Source organism: Oncorhynchus nerka, linkage group LG26 (genome assembly GCF_034236695.1).
Source record: "Oncorhynchus nerka isolate Pitt River linkage group LG26, Oner_Uvic_2.0, whole genome shotgun sequence".
Taxonomy (NCBI): Eukaryota; Metazoa; Chordata; class Actinopteri; order Salmoniformes; family Salmonidae; genus Oncorhynchus; species Oncorhynchus nerka.
In genome coordinates, this window is record NC_088421.1 from 15,460,768 (window position 1) to 15,481,910 (window position 21,143).

At 43.3% G+C, this 21,143-nt stretch overlaps 1 protein-coding gene across 1 annotated transcript in view; it reads right to left on the reverse strand.

The window, feature by feature from the left end:
* Positions 1–21,143, reverse strand: part of LOC115110893 (collagen alpha-1(XI) chain-like) — a 102,984-nt gene that overhangs the window by 15,633 nt on the left and 66,208 nt on the right. The window contains exons 24-41 of the mRNA XM_065010137.1: positions 20,328–20,381; positions 19,804–19,848; positions 19,013–19,066; positions 13,780–13,824; positions 13,475–13,528; positions 13,136–13,243; positions 12,801–12,854; positions 12,413–12,466; positions 10,589–10,633; positions 8,531–8,584; positions 7,467–7,511; positions 7,158–7,211; positions 5,707–5,760; positions 2,164–2,217; positions 1,925–2,032; positions 732–821; positions 340–393; positions 1–108 (exon numbers count right to left, since the gene is read on the reverse strand). Of these exons, the coding sequence (XP_064866209.1) occupies positions 1–108; positions 340–393; positions 732–821; positions 1,925–2,032; positions 2,164–2,217; positions 5,707–5,760; positions 7,158–7,211; positions 7,467–7,511; positions 8,531–8,584; positions 10,589–10,633; positions 12,413–12,466; positions 12,801–12,854; positions 13,136–13,243; positions 13,475–13,528; positions 13,780–13,824; positions 19,013–19,066; positions 19,804–19,848; positions 20,328–20,381 (1,134 nt within the window). The remainder of the gene's footprint in view (positions 109–339; positions 394–731; positions 822–1,924; positions 2,033–2,163; positions 2,218–5,706; positions 5,761–7,157; positions 7,212–7,466; positions 7,512–8,530; positions 8,585–10,588; positions 10,634–12,412; positions 12,467–12,800; positions 12,855–13,135; positions 13,244–13,474; positions 13,529–13,779; positions 13,825–19,012; positions 19,067–19,803; positions 19,849–20,327; positions 20,382–21,143) is intronic.

Below are 21,143 nucleotides of genomic sequence, written 5' to 3' on the forward strand. Positions count from 1 at the left end.
TGGCTCGCCCTTTTCTCCCATTGGTCCTCCAGGGCCGACCCCACCAGAGCGTCCGGGCTGACCAATAGCACCAGCCGCTCCAGAAGGCCCTTTCTCCCCAGTGGCACCCTGGGTAATGACACAACGGGGGAACAGAGAGGTAAGAGGACAACGTCACATGATTCACTCTTTCATTTAGTACACTGGTTATGATCTCCATGGTAACAGCCTCCCACTCTACATGTCCTTGTTGGCTATAGACCACATACGGACCAGGATGGGGGATGGAGGTGGAGATTAGGGGTGTAGCATGGGGAAAATGGGAATTAAACAATTGCTACATGATGAAATCCAATTTACCACTGCTCCTGACAGACCGGTGGGTCCTTCTCCTCCTTTCAGTCCAGCAGAGCCCTAGAGAGAGGCAAGCATACAGAGGTGAACCAATCAGAGCCTTCATCACAGGAATTCTAACCAATCAGTTTCCATCCCACTGTCAGAGTATACAGTTATCAGATGGTCCACCATCAGTTAATTCAAGTAAAAGACTTCCCAGACCCAGATGAAGCCCACTCTTGGACTAAAAAGCAGCATGGTCAATGGAGAATCTCCATTAAAAAGCCAGGAAACTGGCCTTCAGTGATTTTCACATAAAACACTGGGTGCTATACAACACAGTAGTACTTTACATCAGTGTAGAATGTAAAATGTCAGTAGGGTGAAGGTCAAGAGATGTGAGGTGGGTGTGTTACCATGGCTCCAGGGCTGCCCCTGCTCCCTCTGAAGCCTCGGAGCCCAGCGGGGCCACTCTTTCCTGGAGCTCCAGACGGACCCGCGTCTCCCTGGAAACCAGAACAAACAAACAAACAGACAGACAGACAGACAGACAGACAGACAGACAGACAGACAGACAGACAGACAGACAGACAGACAGACAGACAGACAGACAGACAGACATGGAGGATTAGGTCTGAGTCTACCAGTGAGCTGACAACAGGCCTCTTTTTATTTTTTTAAGGGGTTGATCAGCTTTAATATTGCGGACAGATTGTTGCTTCCATCAATGTAATTGTCTGCATCATTTCCAATTCCCCATATATTTTGGGGGTAAATATATATATCCCTATACAAACATACATACACATACATACATACCCATATATATACACTATCGTTCAAAGGTTTGAGGGCACTTAGAAATGTCCTTGTTTTTGAAAAAAATAAAATAATGTCCATTAATATAACATCAAATTGATCAGAAATACCGTTTAGACATGGTTAATGTCTAGACATGGTTAATGCTGTAAATGACTATTGTAGCTGGAAACGGCAGATTCATATATGCACAAAAATACACATACATACTGTATATGCATACATACATATACACACTTTTTTTTTTAGAATATACCTTTATTTTTCCCCACAAACCCTACCACTCCTCCCCCAATTGGAGTAAACTAATAAACAATAACACTTAGGCTTCTACCTTCAGTTTATACATATTATACACATTTTACAGACACAATCTATTTTACAATAGTTATATTTTGTTTGTTTTTAGTACCTCCTCTATTTCTGATCCAGTTTGATTTCTATTTGTAACCTGCTATTTCACAGCAGGCCTCTTATGAGGTGATAAATCACAGAGACCAGTGCAACAGCCACATCAACTGAGAGGAACATCCATATTTTATGAGCGGTAATGTACGGAGCACAGTGAGGTATGGAATGAGGAATTTTTTTCTCCCCTTTATCAGTTTGGAAATTTGTGGGAAGGATAAATCCCTTGAGGTGAGGTGACATATCTCGTTTCTGAGAGGGTCCTGGAGGAGACATGTATGATCTTCTATAGATTGCTTTTATGATGATAATAATGATAGTGTTGAAGATGATGGTGGTGGTGGTGAAGTTAATTCACTGAAGATGAACACGACGGACTCACCTTGGGTCCCTCCTTGCCTGCCGCTCCGGGTAAACCCGTCTCTCCAGGGGGTCCTGGTGACCCAGGGTGTCCTCTGTCGCCATTAGGCCCAGTCTCACCAGATTTACCCTAACGACAACCACAGAGACAAAACAAGACAGGAGTTCTCATTACCTCACAGCTCTCATTTATTGGTTTGATTCTCATTGTGTCACAAAATAACTACAAATGTAGTTCTAATCACTTATTGGATAACTCACCTGTGGTCCGATCACACCCGTTGGCCCATGTGGACCAGTCTTGCCTTGGAAGCCCTAAGAGAGGAGAGATGACAAGTAAGAAAATAGCAAGTGAAGCCGTGACCCAAAGCTAAGAGCTGAGAGAGAAAGAGCCAGCCTGACAGAGAGAGAGAGAGAGAGAGAGAGAGAGAGAGAGAGAGAGAGAGAGAGAGAGAGAGAGGGAATATATGTACATAGTCAACGGTAGGCTTCGAGGGGACTCCTATGGTAGGTACACCTATAGCTCATCTCTTGGCAGTAGTACTGTAGACTACTTTATCACTGACCTCAACCCAGAATATCTCAGAGCGTTCACAGTCAGCCCCTTGACACCCCTATCAGACCACAGCAAAATCACAGTCTACTTAAACAGAGCAATACTCAATCATGAGGCATCAAAGCCAAAGGTACTGAGTAACATTAAGAAATGCTATAGATGGAAGGAATGCAGTTTGGAAACCTACCAAAAAACAATTAGGCAACAACAAATTCAATCCCTTTTAGACAATTTCCTGGGTAAAACGTTCCACTGTAATAGTGAAGGTGTAAACCTGGCACTAGAAAATCTTAACAGTATATTTGACCTCTCAGCTTCCCTATCAAATCTAAAAATCTCAAATAGAAAACCGAAGAAAATTAACAATAATGACAAATGGTTTGATGAAGAATGCAAAAATCTAAGAAAGAAATTGAGAAACCTGTCCAACCAAAAACATAGAGACCCGGAAAACCTGAGTCTACGCCTTCACTATGGTGAATCACTAAAACAATACAGAAATACACTACGGAAAAAGAAGGAACAGCATGTCAGAAATCAGCTCAATGCAATTGAAGAATCCATAGACTCTAACCACTTCTGGGAAAATTGGAAAACACTAAACAAACAACAACACGAAGAATTATCTATCCAAAATGGAGATGTATGGGTAAACCACTTCTCCAATCTTTTGGTTCTATAACAAAGAACAAAGAGCAAAAACATATACATGATCAAATACAGATCTTAGAATCAACTATTAAAGACTACCAGAACCCACTGGATTCTCCAATTACATTGAATGAGTTACAGGACAAAATAAAAACCCTTCAACCCAAAAAGGCCTGTGGTGTCGATGGTATCCTCAATGAAATGATCAAATATACAGACAACAAATTCCAATTGGCTATACTAAAACTCTTTAACATCATACTTAGCTCTGGCATCTTCCCCAATATTTGGAACCAAGGACTGATCACCCCAATCCACAAAAGTGGAGACAAATTTGACCCCAATAACTACCGTGGAATATGTGTCAACAGTAACCTTGGGAAAATCCTCTGCATTATTATTAACAGCAGACTCGTACATTTCCTCAATGAAAACAATGTACTGAGCAAATGTCAAATTGGCTTTTTACCAAATTACCGTACAACAGACCATGTATTCACCCTGCACACCCTAATTGACAACCAAACAAACCAAAACAAAGGCAAAGTCTTCTCATGCTTTGTTGATTTCAAAAAAACCTTCGACTCAATCTGGCATGAGGGTCTGCTATACAAACTGATGGAAAGTGGTGTTGGGGTAAAACATACGACATTATAAAATCCATGTACACAAACAACAAGTGTGCGGTTAAAATTGGCAAAAAACACACACATTTCTTCACACAGGGTCGTGGGGTTAGACAGGGATGCAGCTTAAGCCCCACCCTCTTCAACATATATATCAACGAATTGGCGCGGGCACTAGAAAAGTCTGCAGCACCCGGCCTCCCCTGCTAGAATCCGAAGTCAAATGTCTGCTGTTTGCTGATGATCTGGTGCTTCTGTCACCAACCAAGGAGGGCCTACAGCAGCACCTAGATCTTATGCACAGATTCTGTCAGACCTGGGCCCTGACAGTAAATCTCAGTAAGACCAAAATAATGGTGTTCCAAAAAGGTCCAGTCACCAGGACCACAAATACAAATTCCATCTAGACACTGTTGCCCTAGAGCACACAAAAACTATACATACCTTGGCCTAAACATCAGCGCCACAGGTAACTTCCACAAAGCTGTGAACGATCTGAGAGACAAGGCAAGAAGGGCATTCTATGCCATCAAAAGAAACATACATTTCAACATACCAATTAGGATTTGGCAAAAAATACTTGAATCAGTCATAGAGCCCATTGCCCTTTATGGTTGTGAAGTCTGGGGTCCGCTCACCAACCAAGACTTCACAAAATGGGACAAACACCAAATTGAGACTCTGCACGCAGAATTCTGCAAAAATATCCTCCGTGTACAACGTAAAACACCAAATAATGCATGCAGAGCAGAATTAGGCCGATACCCACTAATTATCAAAATCCAGAAAAGAGCCGTTAAATTCTACAACCACCTAAAAGGAAGCGATTCACAAACCTTCCATAACAAAGCCATCACCTACAGAGAGATGAACCTGGAGAAGAGTCCCCTAAGCAAGCTGGTCCTGGGGCTCTGTTCACAAACACAAACACACCCTACAGAGCCCCAGGACAACAGCACAATTAGACCCAACCAAATCATGAGAAAACAAAAGATAATTACTTAACACATTGGAAAGAATTAACAAAAAAACTGAGCAAACTAGAATGCTATTTGGCCCTACACAGAGAGTACACAGCGGCAGAATACCTGACCACTGTGACTGACCCAAAATTAAGGAAAGCTTTGACTATGTACAGACTCAGTGAGCATAGCCTTGCTATTGAGAAAGGCCGCCGTAGGCAGACATGGCTCTCAAGAGAAGACAGGCTATGTGCTCACTGCCCACAAAATGAGGTGGAAACTGAGCTGCACTTCCTAACCTCCTGCCCAATGTATGACCATATTAGAGAGACATATTTCCCCCAGATTACACAGATCCACAAAGAATTCGAAAACAAATCCAATTTTGAAAAACTCCCATATCTTTTGGGTGAAATTCCACAGTGTGCCATCACAGCAGCAATATTTGTGACCTGTTGCCACGAGAAAAGGGCAACCAGTGAAGAACAAACACCATTGTAAATACAACCCATATTTATGCTTATTCATTTTATCTTGTGTCCTTTAACTATTTGTACATTGTATATATATATATAATATGACATTTGTAATGTCTTTACTGTTTTGAAACTTCTGTATGTGTAATGTTTACTGTTAATTTTTGTTGTTTTTCACTTTATATATTCACTTTGTATGTTGTCTACCTCACTTGCTTTGGCAATGTTAACACATGTTTCCTATGCCAATAAAGCCCTTGAATTGAATTGAATTGAGAGAAAAGGACACAATGAGAAAGAGAAAGAGAAAGAGAAAGAGAGTTATGGATAGGATTAGTAGTCTTCAGTATGTAGTCCACTCTAGCACTTCAGTAATTCAGCATCCAAGCCATAGCTTTTGTCTTGCTTGTTGTTGTGGTGTTATTAGGGGTCTTGATGAGTGTTGAAATCTATGTCCATATTTGGACAATGGCGAAAAAGTAACTAAAAACCACGTAATTCCTGGGTCATCATAGAATCCCAGTTTAACTCACTGGCTCCCCTCGCTGTCCTGGATGACCTGGTAGTCCGTCTTTTCCTGCCGCTCCCTGAAAAATAATTGCACTTTTATTAGCATAGACACACATACACACTAGATAGAGATAAACAGTACAGACAGACGCAACATAAGACTGGAATGAAAAACAGAAACATGTGAAACAATGCAGGGGCTCCCAAGTGGCTCCTGTCACTACAGACCCTGGTTCGTTTCTAGCCTGTATCACAACCGGCCGTGATTGGGATTCCCATAGGGCGGCGCACAATTGGCCCAGCGTCGTCCAGGTTAGGGATTGGCCGGGGTAGACCGTCAGTGTAAAGAAGAATTTGTTGTTAAAACCTCTTGAAACTAGGGGGCACTATTTTCATTTTTGGAAAAATAATGTTCCCAAAGTAAACGGGCTATTTTGTCAGGACAAGATGCTAGAATATGCATATAATTGACAGCTTAGGATAGAAAACACTGTAAAATTTTGGTCTGTGAGTATAACAGAACTTATATTGCAGGCGAAAGCCTGAGAAAAATCAATCAGGAAGTGACTCATGTTTTGAAAGCTCTGCGTTCCGATGCGTCCCTATTGAGCAGTGAATGGGATATCAACCAGATTCCTTTTTCTACGTATTCCCCAAGGTGTCTACAGCATTTTGACGTAGTTTCACGCCTTTATGTTGAAGAATGAGCGTAAACGACTACATTGCGTAAGTGGCCGGCTGAGTGCTCTCAGAGTAATTATTGCGTAATAGACAGAGGTAGCTATTTTTCCTCCCGGTCTTACTGAAAATACAGCTGTCCCGGTTGATATATTATCGAATAGATATTTGAAAAACACCTTGAGGATTGATTATAACAACGTTTGCCATGTTTCTGTCGATATTATGGAGCTAATTTGTAATATTTATCGGCGTTGTCGTGACCGCAATTTCCGGTCGAATTCTCAGCCAAACGTGAAGAATTTACGGAGCTATTTCGGCTACAAAAATAATCTTTATGGAATAAAGGAACATTTGCTATCTAACTGGGAGTCTCGTGAGTGAAAAAATTTGAAGCTCATCAAAGGTAAACAATTTAATTTAATTGCTTTTCTGATTTTCGTGACCAGGTTGCCTGCTGCTAGCTAGGCATAATGCTATGCTAGGCTATCGATAAACTTACACAAATGCTTGTCTTGCTTTGGCTGTAAAGCATAATTTCTAAATCTGAGATGACAGGGTGATTAACAAAAGGCTAAACTGTGTTTCAATATATTTCACTTGTGATTTCATGAATATGAATATTTTCTAGTCATATTTTTTGTCCGTTGCGTTATACTAATTAGTGTCAGTTGATGACAATTCTCCCGGATCCGGGAGCGGTAGTTCCAAGACTTGCCTAGTTAAATAAAGGTTAAATAAAAAAATGTAAATAAAATACATAAAAGCTGCTTGTCATTTGACACATCACACTTACATTAGGTCCCTTAGGTCCTGCCTCGCCGTTCCTTCCCTGTGGTCCTTGGGGTCCCTGTACGATCAACCAGACAACACAAAGACTCAATCCAGTTGACTATCTTTACCAGTAGGTATCGTACACTGTTATGTATCTGTGAAGCATAATGATGCTTTTTCCTAGCAGGGTGTATCATTGAAATATTATCACCCTATGCCAGCTATTATTGGATATGGTATTATTTGATATGGTATTATTATATATGCTATTATTAGCTGTTTTATATTATAGCTCAACTCTGGTGTTGTTGTGTGTCAGACTGGAGCTTACCTGGTCTCCTGTGGATCCTGGTGGGCCTTCGTGTCCAGAGGTGCCCTGATTGGTGGATCATGTAGAAGGTGGAGGATTGGGATAGAGATAAACAGTTATTGAGTCTGTTGGTCTATTCATTCATTTGATGAAAGTATATATTTGTAATCATTGTTAATCATTTCATTGGTGGTCTTTTGAAAGGACTCCTGAAATAACTGATTTCAGTTTCAAACATGTAGCTGCAGATTGTAAGTATTATCTCTTTGCACCAGATGGCATGTGTCACGCCCTGGTCTAAGTATTTTGTGTTTTTCTTCATGTATTGGGTCAGGCCAGGGTGTGGCATGGAGTTTTTGTATTGTGGTGTGTTTTGTCTTGGGGTTTTGGTGTGTATGTATTTGGGATTGTAGCTAGTGGGGTTATCTAGCAAAGTCTATGGCTGTCTGGAGTGGTTCTCAATCAGAGGCAGGTGCTTATCGTTGTCTCTGATTGGGAACCATATTTAGGCAGCCATATTCTTTGAGTTTGTCGTGGGTGATTGTGTGATTCCCAATGGTGGAACAAACTCCCTCACGACGCCAGGACAGCGGAGTCAATCACGACCTTCCGGAGACACCTGAAACCCCACCTCTTTCAGGAATACCTAGGATAGGATAAAGTAATCCTTCTCACCCCCTTAAAAGATTTAGATGCACTATTGTAAAGTGGCTGTTCCACTGGATGTCTTAAGGTGAACGCACCAATTTGTAAGTCGCTCTGGATAAGAGCGTCTGCTAAATGACATAAATGTAAATGTAAAATGATTGTCCTTAGTGTCTTTGTTCCTGTCGCTGTATTTAGTTGACAAGTATAGGCTGTTTCGGTTTTCATTAAGTTTATTGTTTTGTAAGTGTTTTGTGTTTATTCGTGTTTACGTTTGTTTCATTAAACATGGATCGCAATCTACACGCTGCAGTTTGGTCCGACTCTCCTTCACCACACCTAGAAAACCGTTACAGCATGGCATTCTGTGCTGAACAGTAACACAACAGCGCCTGTTCCTTCTCTCGTTATGAGACAGCTGTGCACAGGCCTAAACCCACCTTGTCTCCTGACTTTCCTGTTGGTCCTCTTGCTCCTCTACCCCCTCTGGCACCCTATGAAAAAAACAACATCAACATAATCCTTCTTATGACAACAGAACTCATCCATAGGAGAAGGATAAATGACAAGGGGTGAATGAGAGTTCCTATGACGTAAATCAGTGGTCGCCAACTGGTCTGGTTTTATGTTAAAAAAACAACAACGATAAAGCCTTGTGTTCTGTCATGAGAATTATCTATCCCAATGATAATAACAATCAATCAATAGCTCTGACCAATCCCCGAGATCTGTAAGACCATGGGTTTAATAATAATTAGTCAAAGACTCAGTTTATGCAAAAAGATAGTACAGTTTATTCACGAGAACGCTCTGAAGTCCATTATACAAAGACATCCATTTTATAGCTGCGCACATACTTCCACACAAACAGTAGGTATCCTACACACATACTTCCACACAAACAGTAGGTATCCTACGCACATACTTCCACACAAACAGTAGGTATCCTACGCACATACTTCCACACAAACAGTAGGTATCCTACGCACATACTTCCACACAAACAGTAGGTATCCTACGCACATACTTCCACACAAACAGTAGGTATCCTACGCACATACTTCCACACAAACAGTAGGTATCCTACGCACATACTTCCACACAAACAGTAGGTATCCTACGCACATACTTCCACACAAACAGTAGGTATCCTACGCACATACTTCCACACAAACAGTAGGTATCCTACGCACATACTTCCACACAAACAGTAGGTATCCTACGCACATACATACACATAAACAGTAGGTGAGTTTTATCCTTCTCCATAGTTCTCACCCCTGTGTTTCACTACCTAGCCGATAGTTCCATTCCCCCGAGATTAGGGAAACCTTGAGAAGTCTCAGAGGCCAGGTCGGTCCAAACACAGTTGAATTGTTCTTGTTTTCTTTCTTCGGCACACACATAGAGGTTCAAACCCTAAACTACGCCTTGCTCAGACAGTCTGTGTTTTTCCACTATACAGATACATTGTTTCATCTAATTCCGACTAAAACTACACACATCATCAGATTAGAATTTTATGATTCTAATCATTTTCATACAATTATAAGGTTTCAGAGCGGAATTATTTAATCATTATCTTTCAACATTTAAATTATTTTATCACGTTCCTATTTCTTAAAATGAGTTTAGTGCTGGTGGTAGGTGCACTTGATTCAGCAGCCCTGGTGCAGGAAAGGCAAAGTGTTTCCATTTTTAACCATGTCTGAAGGTAGAACTCCACCTACCCGGCAGGCCCAGAGAGCAAATCAAGTGCACTAATAGGCCTAGCGCTGGCCAATCAGATCGCTCAAATCACTGTGTCTGCACAGTTTCCTCGCGCCATAGGCAGTCAAAAGAAGCAGCAAAGTTGATAATGTGGGATTTCTAAACTTTTAAAACCATGACTAGAGAGCGACTCAACGAATACAGCAAAGGGCTGCTGTTTTTATGAGTAAGTTCATGTTTAAGTTGTTATTCAGGACTTTCAACACTTTTATAAGCCATTAAAAAGTGAACCATCAGGTGTAGGCCATGAGTCCAGTAAAATAAATGATTATAAATTATGAAATGATTATGCTCACTCAGCTGTGCCTCACGAGTAATATGACAAATGATCTACTGCCAATGTGATCATATACCTACAATTTAGAAATAGAATTTCTAAATAGTCTGAGAAGAACAACATTGGCAGGGCAATTCAAGCATAGTGATAAGATATTGGGCCTATAGCCTACTGCACAAACCTCATTGCTACAGAACTGTTTAATTGGTTAATGTTGCATAGGCTTTTTTTTAAAGTCATGTTTATTTTGTTATCTTAGCGGTAGATCTCGGCTTGCATTTTGACTAAGAAAGTGATTTTGACTCATAAAAGGTTGATGACGGCTGATTGTAAATGAATGGTGTGCAATGTCAGTTGGTGAGAAACCGTGACTCACACCTCACCATAGGCCCAATGCAATAGAGATCAACAGACGTAGATGCTGTAAGACCAGAGGAGAAATCTAACTCACATTAGGACCTCTCTGACCCCCAGTTCCTGCTTGACCAGATGGACCCTGCAGAAGTGAAATCCAGCATTATCATCTATCAGTGAAAACAGTACAGGCAAGTTCACCAATCTTTGGATGGTTAGAGGAGAATTACAGTAGAGGGTAAAATGCGGTTCAATATGGTTCAATACAGTTCAGTATGGTTCAATGCAGTTCAGTATGGTTCAATACAGTTCAATATGGTTCAATACAGTTCAGCATGGTTCAATACAGTTCAGTATGGTTCAATACAGTTCAGCATGGTTCAATACAGTTCAGTATGGTTCAATACAGTTCAGCATGGTTCAATACAGTTCAATATGGTTCAATACAGTTCAGTATGGTTCAATACAGTTCAATATGGTTCAATACAGTTCAGTATGGTTCAATACAGTTCAGTATGGTTCAATACAGTTCAGTATGGTTCAATACAGTTCAATACAGTTCAGTATGGTTCAATACAGTTCAGTATGGTTAAATACAGTTCAATATGGTTCAATACAGTTCAGTATGGTTCAATACAGTTCAATATGGTTCAATACAGTTCAGCATGGTTCAATACAGTTCAGTATGGTTCAATACAGTTCAGCATGGTTCAATACAGTTCAGTATGGTTCAATACAGTTCAGCATGGTTCAATACAGTTCAGTATGGTTCAATACAGTTCAGCATGGTTCAATACAGTTCAGTATGGATCAATACAGTTCAGCATGGTTCAATACAGTTCAGTATGGTTCAATACAGTTCGATATGGTTCAATACAGTTCAGTATGGTTCAATACAGTTCAGTATGGTTCAATACAGTTCAGTATGGTTCAATACAGTTCAGCATGGTTCAATACAGTTCAGTATGGTTCAATACAGTTCAGCATGGTTCAATACAGTCCAGTATGGTTCAATACAGTTCAGCATGGTTCAATACAGTTCAGTATGTTTCAATACAGTTCAGCATGGTTCAATACAGTTCAGTATGGTTCAATACAGTTCAGCATGGTTCAATACAGTTCAGTATGGTTCAATACAGTTCAGTAGCATGGTTCAGTATGGTTCAATACAGTTCAGTATGGTTCAATACAGTTCAGTAATACAGTTCAGTATGGTTCAATACAGTTCAGTATGGTTCATTACAGTTCAGTATGGTTCAATACAGTTCAGTATGGTTCAATACAGTTCAATATGGTTCAATACAGTTCAGTATGGTTCAATACAGTTCAATATGGTTCAATACAGTTCAGCATGGTTCAATACAGTTCAGTATGGTTCAATCAGGTTCAGCATGGTTCAATACAGTTCAGTATGGTTCAATACAGTTCAGCATGGTTCAATACAGTTCAGTATGGTTCAATACAGTTCAGCATGGTTCAATACAGTTCAGTATGGTTCAATACAGTTCGATATGGTTCAATACAGTTCAGTATGGTTCAATACAGTTCAGTATGGTTCAATACAGTTCAGTATGGTTCAATACAGTTCAATATGGTTCAATACAGTTCAGTATGGTTCAATACAGTTCAGTATGGTTCAATACAGTTCAATATGGTTCAATACAGTTCAGTATGGTTCAATACAGTTCAGTATGGTTCAATACAGTTCAATATGGTTCAATACAGTTCAGTATGGTTCAATACAGTTCAGTATGGTTCAATACAGTTCCGTATGGTTCAATACAGTTCAATATGGTTCAATACAGTTCAATATGGTTCAATACAGTTCAGTATGGTTTAATACAGTTCAGTATGGTTCAATACAGTTCAGTATGGTTCAATACAGTTCAGTATGGTTCAATACAGGTCCCATGGTTCTCACCCGTCTTCCTTTATCTCCCAGAACCCCGGCAGAACCAGGGAACCCCACGGATCCCTGGAGAACACACACAGAGGTTAACAATCTACAGCCTTACATTAATCATGCATCAACCACAACATTTAATCAACTAATAATTAACCACAGTATCGAATTAAGCAAAATCTAATCCATAAGTCAAACACACTGCCTTAAATACGCCATTAATCAACCTGCTAATGAATTGTTGTCACTAATGAACTATTAATAAAATACCTATTTTTAAATCAGCCATTTATCATGCTTTATGTTTTATTTGACAGCAATGAGCTGAGCCAAAGAAATACACATTTCTTTGTGTTTCTAAGTTTTAACGTAAAACAAAGTTTTAAAGCTCTTAATTGGATTTCACCTTGGGCCCCTGTCTTCCTGGGTATCCTGGCAACCCTGGGACACCCAGTTTACCCTGAGGAAGGAGAGACAGAGCGAAAGAGAGAGAGAGAGATTAACAGAAAAAGAGGAGTGGAATCATTATGGTTGACTTGGCAACATTGCCAAAAACAAAGTGCATAATGTATGCAAATACTGTATGACATGGTTTAGCAGGGTGTTCATGTGATTACATGTACTGTAGCCGACACAGTGAACACGCATATATCCATACATCTGCATAATCCCAATAACTCATACATATTGCATAACCAGACACATACAGTATATGTTACTAGTGAAATAATGTTCCTGTACCTTCTCTCCAGCTATGCCAGCACCTCCAACCTCTCCTAGGGGTCCCGACTGGCCCTTAGGCCCCTCTGGCCCATCCTCTCCATGACCTCCGGTGACCCCGTTCTCACCCTACACACACACACACACACACACAGATAGAGAGAGAGAGAGAAAGAGACAGAGAAAGAGAGAGAGAAAGAGAGAGGGAGAGGGAGAGGGAGAGGGAGAAGACAGAAGACAGAAAAGCAGGTCAGACTAACTGAGATCTCATCTCATTCTACATAAAATACCTTATTTGTTCATAATGAGAGACAGCTCTGATCTGAAGCGTGTGTTAGTCTGGCGTGGGTACACTCTCACCCCGTCTCCCTTGAGGCCCATGTCCCCTTTGAACCCGGGGAAGCCATCTTCACCCTGCAATGTGAAGAGGAGAAGAAGACAGTGATTTCTAATGATTCATGATGATTCATGAATCACAGTACCGAGATCTGTCAGGTGTCTGATCTATTAGATATCTATGGGGGATGTCATAATAAACCATGAAGTAGAAACGAGATGCCTTTACAGTATCTGACAGTGAGACAACTGGTACTTTGACTGTGAGTAATCACGTCTATTCTTCTAGTTTTACAGCACAATTACTGTGAAAATGACTCTTTTCTCACCTTTTCTCCTTTACTCCCCTTCAGACCTCTCACTCCATCAGCTCCCTGTGAAACAGACATTCAAATACAAATAGAATCAGAACAGGCCACAATATCACTCATAATCACCATTCAAGACGATCCTGTCCTACAGTACTGTATTCAGAAGTAAATAAAAGTACCGTACTATCAACAGCATGCATGGGCTGTCACTAAACCATGTTTTTATTGTATTTTACTGCCACAACTATTGTAAGAAACACCGTGATTTGACAATGGAGAAGGACTTAACCTGTCATTGCCCTGCTATTGACCAGTTATTGGCCATCTATTAACGATTGCAGACGAGGTCGGCTTGCGCCTTAACAACAGTGACCTAGAGGTGGAATACTGGTGGTGTGAATATTACTTTGAGTGAGCAAGCAGCCATGATGCAACACCCCAACCTATCCTCGCAAGATACAATTTGAATTCCATGTGCATACGCTAAATTCACACACACGCATATACACGAGTACACACACACACACACACACACCCACACGCTCACACACACAAAACACCCATACCCACAATCCCACCCCCCACACACATAAACACCTTCCTCTCTTATCCAACATTGTAATTTCTACTGTCCATCAAACGTTATCCCCACTGTCATAGGTAGGTACTTCCGGGTTGGAGCGAGCGGTCGCATCTGCACTCGGTCCGCAGGTAGTATTACATTTCATTACATTTCATTATAGTACAACGGTTTGATTTGTCTAATCTTAGCAATTTCTTCTTAGCTAGCTACATAGCCGTCTTTGTATCATAGATAATTGCGTAATTATCGTATTTCGTCGTCCTAACGCAGTCTACACTGCCCTGCAGCTAGCCAGCTAGCTAACGTCCACCGTTAGCTAGTCCACCGTCTACCGATTAGCAGCACAACCATTACACTCAACTGAACGACTTGATTAGTGTAGTGTTAGCTAGCTACATAGTTGTCTTTGCTGTCTTCGTATCCAAGATAATTGTGTAGTTTAGAGTGTGTAGTTTTAGAGTGATTATCTTAATTTACCGAGGTTAGCTAGCCAGCTATTTGTCGTCCTTAACGTAGGAGACACTGCTAGCCAACAGCTAGCCAACGTCTACCGAACAGAACTTCCGCACTCAACAATCCGGTCGCATTTCGCTTCGCTCCACAGGTAGTATCACATTTTTCATTTCATTTCATTACAGTACAACGGCCTGATTTGTTTGATCGTAGCTAGCTACATAGCTAGCTACATAGCCACCATCTTTGTATCAAAGATAATTGTGTAGTCTAGAGCGATTTCCTAGGTTAGCTAGCCAGCTATTGTCGTTCTTTTAACGCAACGTAACGTAATCAACACTGCTAGCTAGCCAGCTAGCCCCGAATAGCAGCACAGTAGAAACTATTACACTCAACGGAACTACTTGATTAGTGTAGTGTCAACAACGCAGCCACTGCCAGCTAGCCTACATAGTCAACAACGCAGCCTCTGCCAGCTAGCCTACTTCAGCAGTACTGTATCATTTTAATCATTTTAGTCAATAAGATTCTTGCTACGTAAGCTTAACTTTCTGAACACTCGAGACGTGTAGTCCACTTGTCATTCCAATCTCCTTTGCATTAGCGTAGCCTCTTGTGTAGCCTGTCAACTATGTGTCTGTCTACCCCTGTTCTCTCCTCTCTGCACAGACCATACAAACGCTCCACACCGCGTGGCCGCATACCCTAATCTGGTGGTCCCAGCGTGCACGACCCACGTGGAGTTCCAGGTCTCCGGTAGCCTCTGGAACTGCCGATCTGCGGCCAACAAGGCAGAGTTCATCTCAGCCTATGCCTCCCTCCAGTCCCTCGACTTCTTGGCACTGACGGAAACATGGATCACCACAGACAACACTGTACTCCTACTGCTCTCTCTTCGTCTGCCCACTGTTCTAGCACACCCCGAGAGCTTCTGGTCAGCGGGGTGGTGGCACCGGGATCCTCATCTCTCCCAAGTGGTCATTCTCTCTTTCTCCCCTTACCCATCTGTCTATCGCCTCCTTTGAATTCCATGCTGTCACAGTTACCAGCCCTTTCAAGCTTAACATCCTTATCATTTATCGCCTCCAGGTTCCCTCGGAGAGTTCATCAATGAGCTTGATGCCTTGATAAGCTCCTTTCCTGAGGACGGCTCACCTCTCACAGTTCTGGGCGACTTTAACCTCCCCACGTCTACCTTTGACTCATTCCTCTCTGCCTCCTTCTTTCCACTCCTCTCCTCTTTTGACCTCACCCTCTCACCTTCCCCCTACTCACAAGGCAGGAAATACGCTCGACCTCATCTTTACTAGATGCTGTTCTTCCACTAACCTCATTGCAACTCCTCCAAGTCTCCGACCACTACCTTGTATCCTTTTCCCTCTCGCTCTCATCCAACACTTCCCACACTGCCCCTACTGGATGGTATCGCACGTCCCAACCTTCGCTCTCTCCCCCCGCTACTCTCTCCTCTTCCATCCTATCATCTCTTCCCTCTGCTCAAACCTTCTCCAACCTATCTCCTGATTCTGCCTCCTCAACCCTCCTCTCCTCCCTTTCTGCATCCTTTGACTCTCTATGTCCCCTATCCTCCAGGCCGGCTCGGTCCTCCCCTCCCGCTCCGTGGCTCGATGACTCATTGCGAGCTCACAGAACAGGGCTCCGGGCAGCCGAGCGGAAATGGAGGAAACTCGCACTCCCTGCGGACCTGACATCCTTTCTCCCTCCTCTCTACATTTTCCTCTTCTGTCGCTGCTGCAACAAAGCCACTTTCTACCACTCTAAATTCCAAGCATCTGCCTCTAACCCTAGGAAGCTCTTTTAACCTTCTCCTCCCTCCTGAATCCTCCTCCCCCTCCCCCTCCTCCCCTCTCTGCAGATGACTTCGTCAACCATTTTGAAAAGAAGGTCGACGACATCCGATCCTCGTTTGCTAAGTCAAACGACACCGCTGGTTCTGCTCACACTGCCCTACCCTGTGCTCTGACCTCTTTCTCCCCTCTCGCTCCAGATGAAATCTCGCGTCTTGTGACGGCCGGCCGCCCAACAACCTGCCCGTGGACCCTATCCCCTCCTCTCTTCTCCAGACCATTTCCGGAGACCTTCTCCCTTACCTCACCTCGCTCATCAACTCATCCCTGACCGCTGGCTACGTCCCTTCCGTCTTCAAGAGAGCGAGAGTTGCACCCCTTCTGAAAAAACCTACACTCGATCCCTCCGATGTCAACAACTACAGACCAGTATCCCTTCTTTCTTTTCTCTCCAAAACTCTTGAACGTGCCGTCCTTGGCCAGCTCTCCCGCTATCTCTCTCAGAATGACCTTCTTGATCCAAATCAGTCAGGTTTCAAGACTAGTCATTCAACTGAGACTGCTCTTCTCTGTATCAAGGAGGCGCTCCGCACTGCTAAAGCTAACTCTCTCTCCTCTGCTCTCATCCTTCTAGACCTATCGGCTGCCTTCGATACTGTGAACCATCAGATCCTCCTCTCCACCCTCTCCGAGTTGGGCATCTCCGGCGCGGCCCACGCTTGGATTGCGTCCTACCTGACAGGTCGCTCCTACCAGGTGGCGTGGCGAGAATCCGTCTCCACACCACGTGCTCTCACCACTGGTGTCCCCAGGGCTCTGTTCTAGGCCCTCTCCTATTCTCGCTATACACCAAGTCACTTGGCTCTGTCATAACCTCACATGGTCTCTCCTATCATTGCTATGCAGACGACACACAATTAATCTTCTCCTTTCCCCCTTCTGATGACCAGGTGGCGAATCGCATCTCTGCATGTCTGGCAGACATATCAGTGTGGATGACGGATCACCACCTCAAGCTGAACCTCGGCAAGACGGAGCTGCTCTTCCTCCCGGGGAAGGACTGCCCGTTCCATGATCTCGCCATCACGGTTGACAACTCCATTGTGTCCTCCTCCCAGAGCGCTAAGAACCTTGGCGTGATCCTGGACAACACCCTGTCGTTCTCAACTAACATCAAGGCGGTGGCCCGTTCCTGTAGGTTCATGCTCTACAACATCCGCAGAGTACGACCCTGCCTCACACAGGAAGCGGCGCAGGTCCTAATCCAGGCACTTGTCATCTCCCGTCTGGATTACTGCAACTCGCTGTTGGCTGGGCTCCTGCCTGTGCCATTAAACCCCTACAACTCATCCAGAACGCCGCAGCCCGTCTGGTGTTCAACCTTCCCAAGTTCTCTCACGTCACCCCACTCCTCCGCTCTCTCCACTGGCTTCCAGTTGAAGCTCGCATCCGCTACAAGACCATGGTGCTTGCCTACGGAGCTGTGAGGGGAACGGCACCTCAGTACCTCCAGGCTCTGATCAGGCCCTACACCCAAACAAGGGCACTGCGTTCATCCACCTCTGGCCTGCTCGCCTCCCTACCACTGAGGAAGTACAGTTCCCGCTCAGCCCAGTCAAAACTGTTCGCTGCTCTGGCCCCCCAATGGTGGAACAAACTCCCTCACGACGCCAGGACAGCGGAGTCAATCACCACCTTCCGGAGACACCTGAAACCCCACCTCTTTAAGGAATACCTAGGATAGGATAAAGTAATCCCTCTCACCCCCCCCCTTAAAAGATTTAGATGCACTACTGTTCCACTGGATGTCATAAGGTGAATGCACCAATTTGTAAGTCGCTCTGGATAAGAGCGTCTGCTAAATGACTTAAATGTAATGTATGTAAATGTCATTAGATCTCCTCCTGAGAATACACCTGCTCTCTCTGAACCTGTCAACTGTCAATCACACACTCACACACACTCCCACAACATGTCCATCAAACGTTATCCCCACTGTCATTAGATCTCCTCCTGAGAATACACCTGCTCTCTCTGAACCTGTCAACTGTCAATCACACACTCACACACACTCCACAACATGTCCATCAAACGTTATCCCCACTGTCATTAGATCTCCTCCTGAGAATACACCTGCTCTCTCTGAACCTGTCAACTGTCAATCACACACTCACACACACTCCACAACATGTCCATCAAACGTTATCCCCACTGTCATTAGATCTCCTCCTGAGAATACACCTGCTCTCTCTGAACCTGTCAACTGTCAATCACACACTCACACACACTCCCACAACATGTCCATCACAGGTAGAGAGATTGAAATGTCTGAGGGAATGGCTATCTCTCTCACCATTGTACCTTTGAGGACATTTCAACCGTGACCATTACATAGCATCTGACTCACCTTGACACCGCGAGTCCCTGGATAACCAACAGGCCCTTGGGTTCCAGGCAAACCCTGTACGACAAAACAACACCAGGATTCATATGTCTGAAAAGCACTATCCATTATACAGATGCTAGTGAGCAATTGTGTTGGGCTAATGTAGTCAAATCACACAATGGCAATGAGTGCTTTTGACTGGACAATGACGATGAGTGTACTTTATGATCAATACCATACCGCTGATGAGCGGAGTGGATTGATGTGACTGGACAATGACGATGAGTGTACTTTATGATCAATACCATACCGCTGATGAGCGGAGTGGATTGATGTGACTGGACAATGACGATGAGTGTACTTTATGATCAATACCATACCGCTGATGAGCGGAGTGGATTGATGTGACTGGACAATGACGATGAGTGTACTTTATGATCAATACCATACCGCTGATGAGCGGAGTGGATTGATGTGACTGGACAATGACGATGAGTGTACTTTATGATCAATACCATACCGCTGATGAGCGGAGTGGATTGATGTGACTGCGCAATGACGATGGCATTGTCAAAATACAATGTTGAAAAGGATGAGTCAACGGGAGTGAGCGTACAATGATGATGATGATGATGATGAGCTAACGTGGACAAACATCATTGGAGTGGAAGGGAGTGTCCGATGGCAACGCATTAAACAAATGTGAGGTGAGAATTGTGATGAGTGAACGTGATTGGATAATATGGACGTTTATATGACAGCACAGTGGTATGATGACCCAGGCAGGTCTAACGGGCTGTACTGTAACTCACATTGAGCCCCTTCTCTCCTGGAGGGCCTTCTCTTCCTGGATGGCCCTGCACACATTGAACAGACATAGCATATTAGAAGTCTTATTGTAAGACATTATAAAGGCTCACACATGTTTATAACAAGTAATACAGCATTGTACCAGCCGGCGGTACCTTACTATTATAACTATCCACAGATCTCCAAGTCTGTTTTTAGAACCAATCAATGGAGCTTGATGGACAATGCAAAGCAAAGGGAATACAGCACAACGTATAGGGGGACTTGGAGGGTGCTGTGTCTGCAGAACACGACAGTACACACGAAACATAAGCCCTGTTTCCTGTTACGTAAAGCCATATGGATGGACGTTTAGCTAAGCCCTTTTGTAAACAGATCCTTCATTTGACAGAGCTAATTGAAATGCTGCGTTGGAGAACTTTCCTAATGCCTTCTGTTCTCCCCTGCTGGTGGAGAAGAGGTATTGCACCCTGGTAAGGTCAGCGCTATCAGGGCTGCTGAGGAAGAATCAGATGGATGTACTTACAGTTGGGCCATCGATACCAGAGAGTCCCTGCAGCCCACCGTACCCCTGGGGACCCTGTGGGGGACAGAGACAGATCCTGAGTGGTGAAACTTACTGTATATACAAATCAATCTGAAGGGTAACAACCAGACTACAACAATGTGATACAGGGTATATGTGTTTTTGATGTTTATGATTAGCCTCTAGTGCAGCCATACTCAACCGGCGGCTACTGACTTTAAAAATAAATCATTTAAAAAACTTGGGCTTTCAATTTATTAATGTGGTTGAGAGTTGTAACAGTAGAATGCACAAGGTGCATTTTTTACATGTGGTAGTGTATGAGAAGTTGTCCTCTTGTTATGTCATTCACTGACAGACATTAGAGATCTATTTCTAACATGTCAGTTATGTATAGTTGATCAACTAACCCATGTTAGCTAGGTAGGTATGTTAGGCTAACCCGCTATCTAAATCTTGTAGTTATCATGGACAGATTATATGCCCATGGGGGCCCCCATTGATTTTGTTGACTCAATGATTTTGTTAACACAAAATTGAAGGAAATGAGCTTAAAACTGCACAATTTTCTCTCCGCTCCATGACAAAATGTGTAGAAGAATTGTAGGGAAATTGAGTTAAAAAACGGCTAAATGTTCTTGACCCCGACCTGTGCAACTGGGTACTGGACTTCCTGACGGGCCGCCCCCAGGTGGTGAGGGTAGGCAACAACATCTCCACCCCGCTGATCCTCAACACTGGGGCCCCACAAGGGTGCATTCTGAGCCCTCTCCTGTACTCCCTGTTCACCCACGACTGCGTGGCCACGCACGCCTC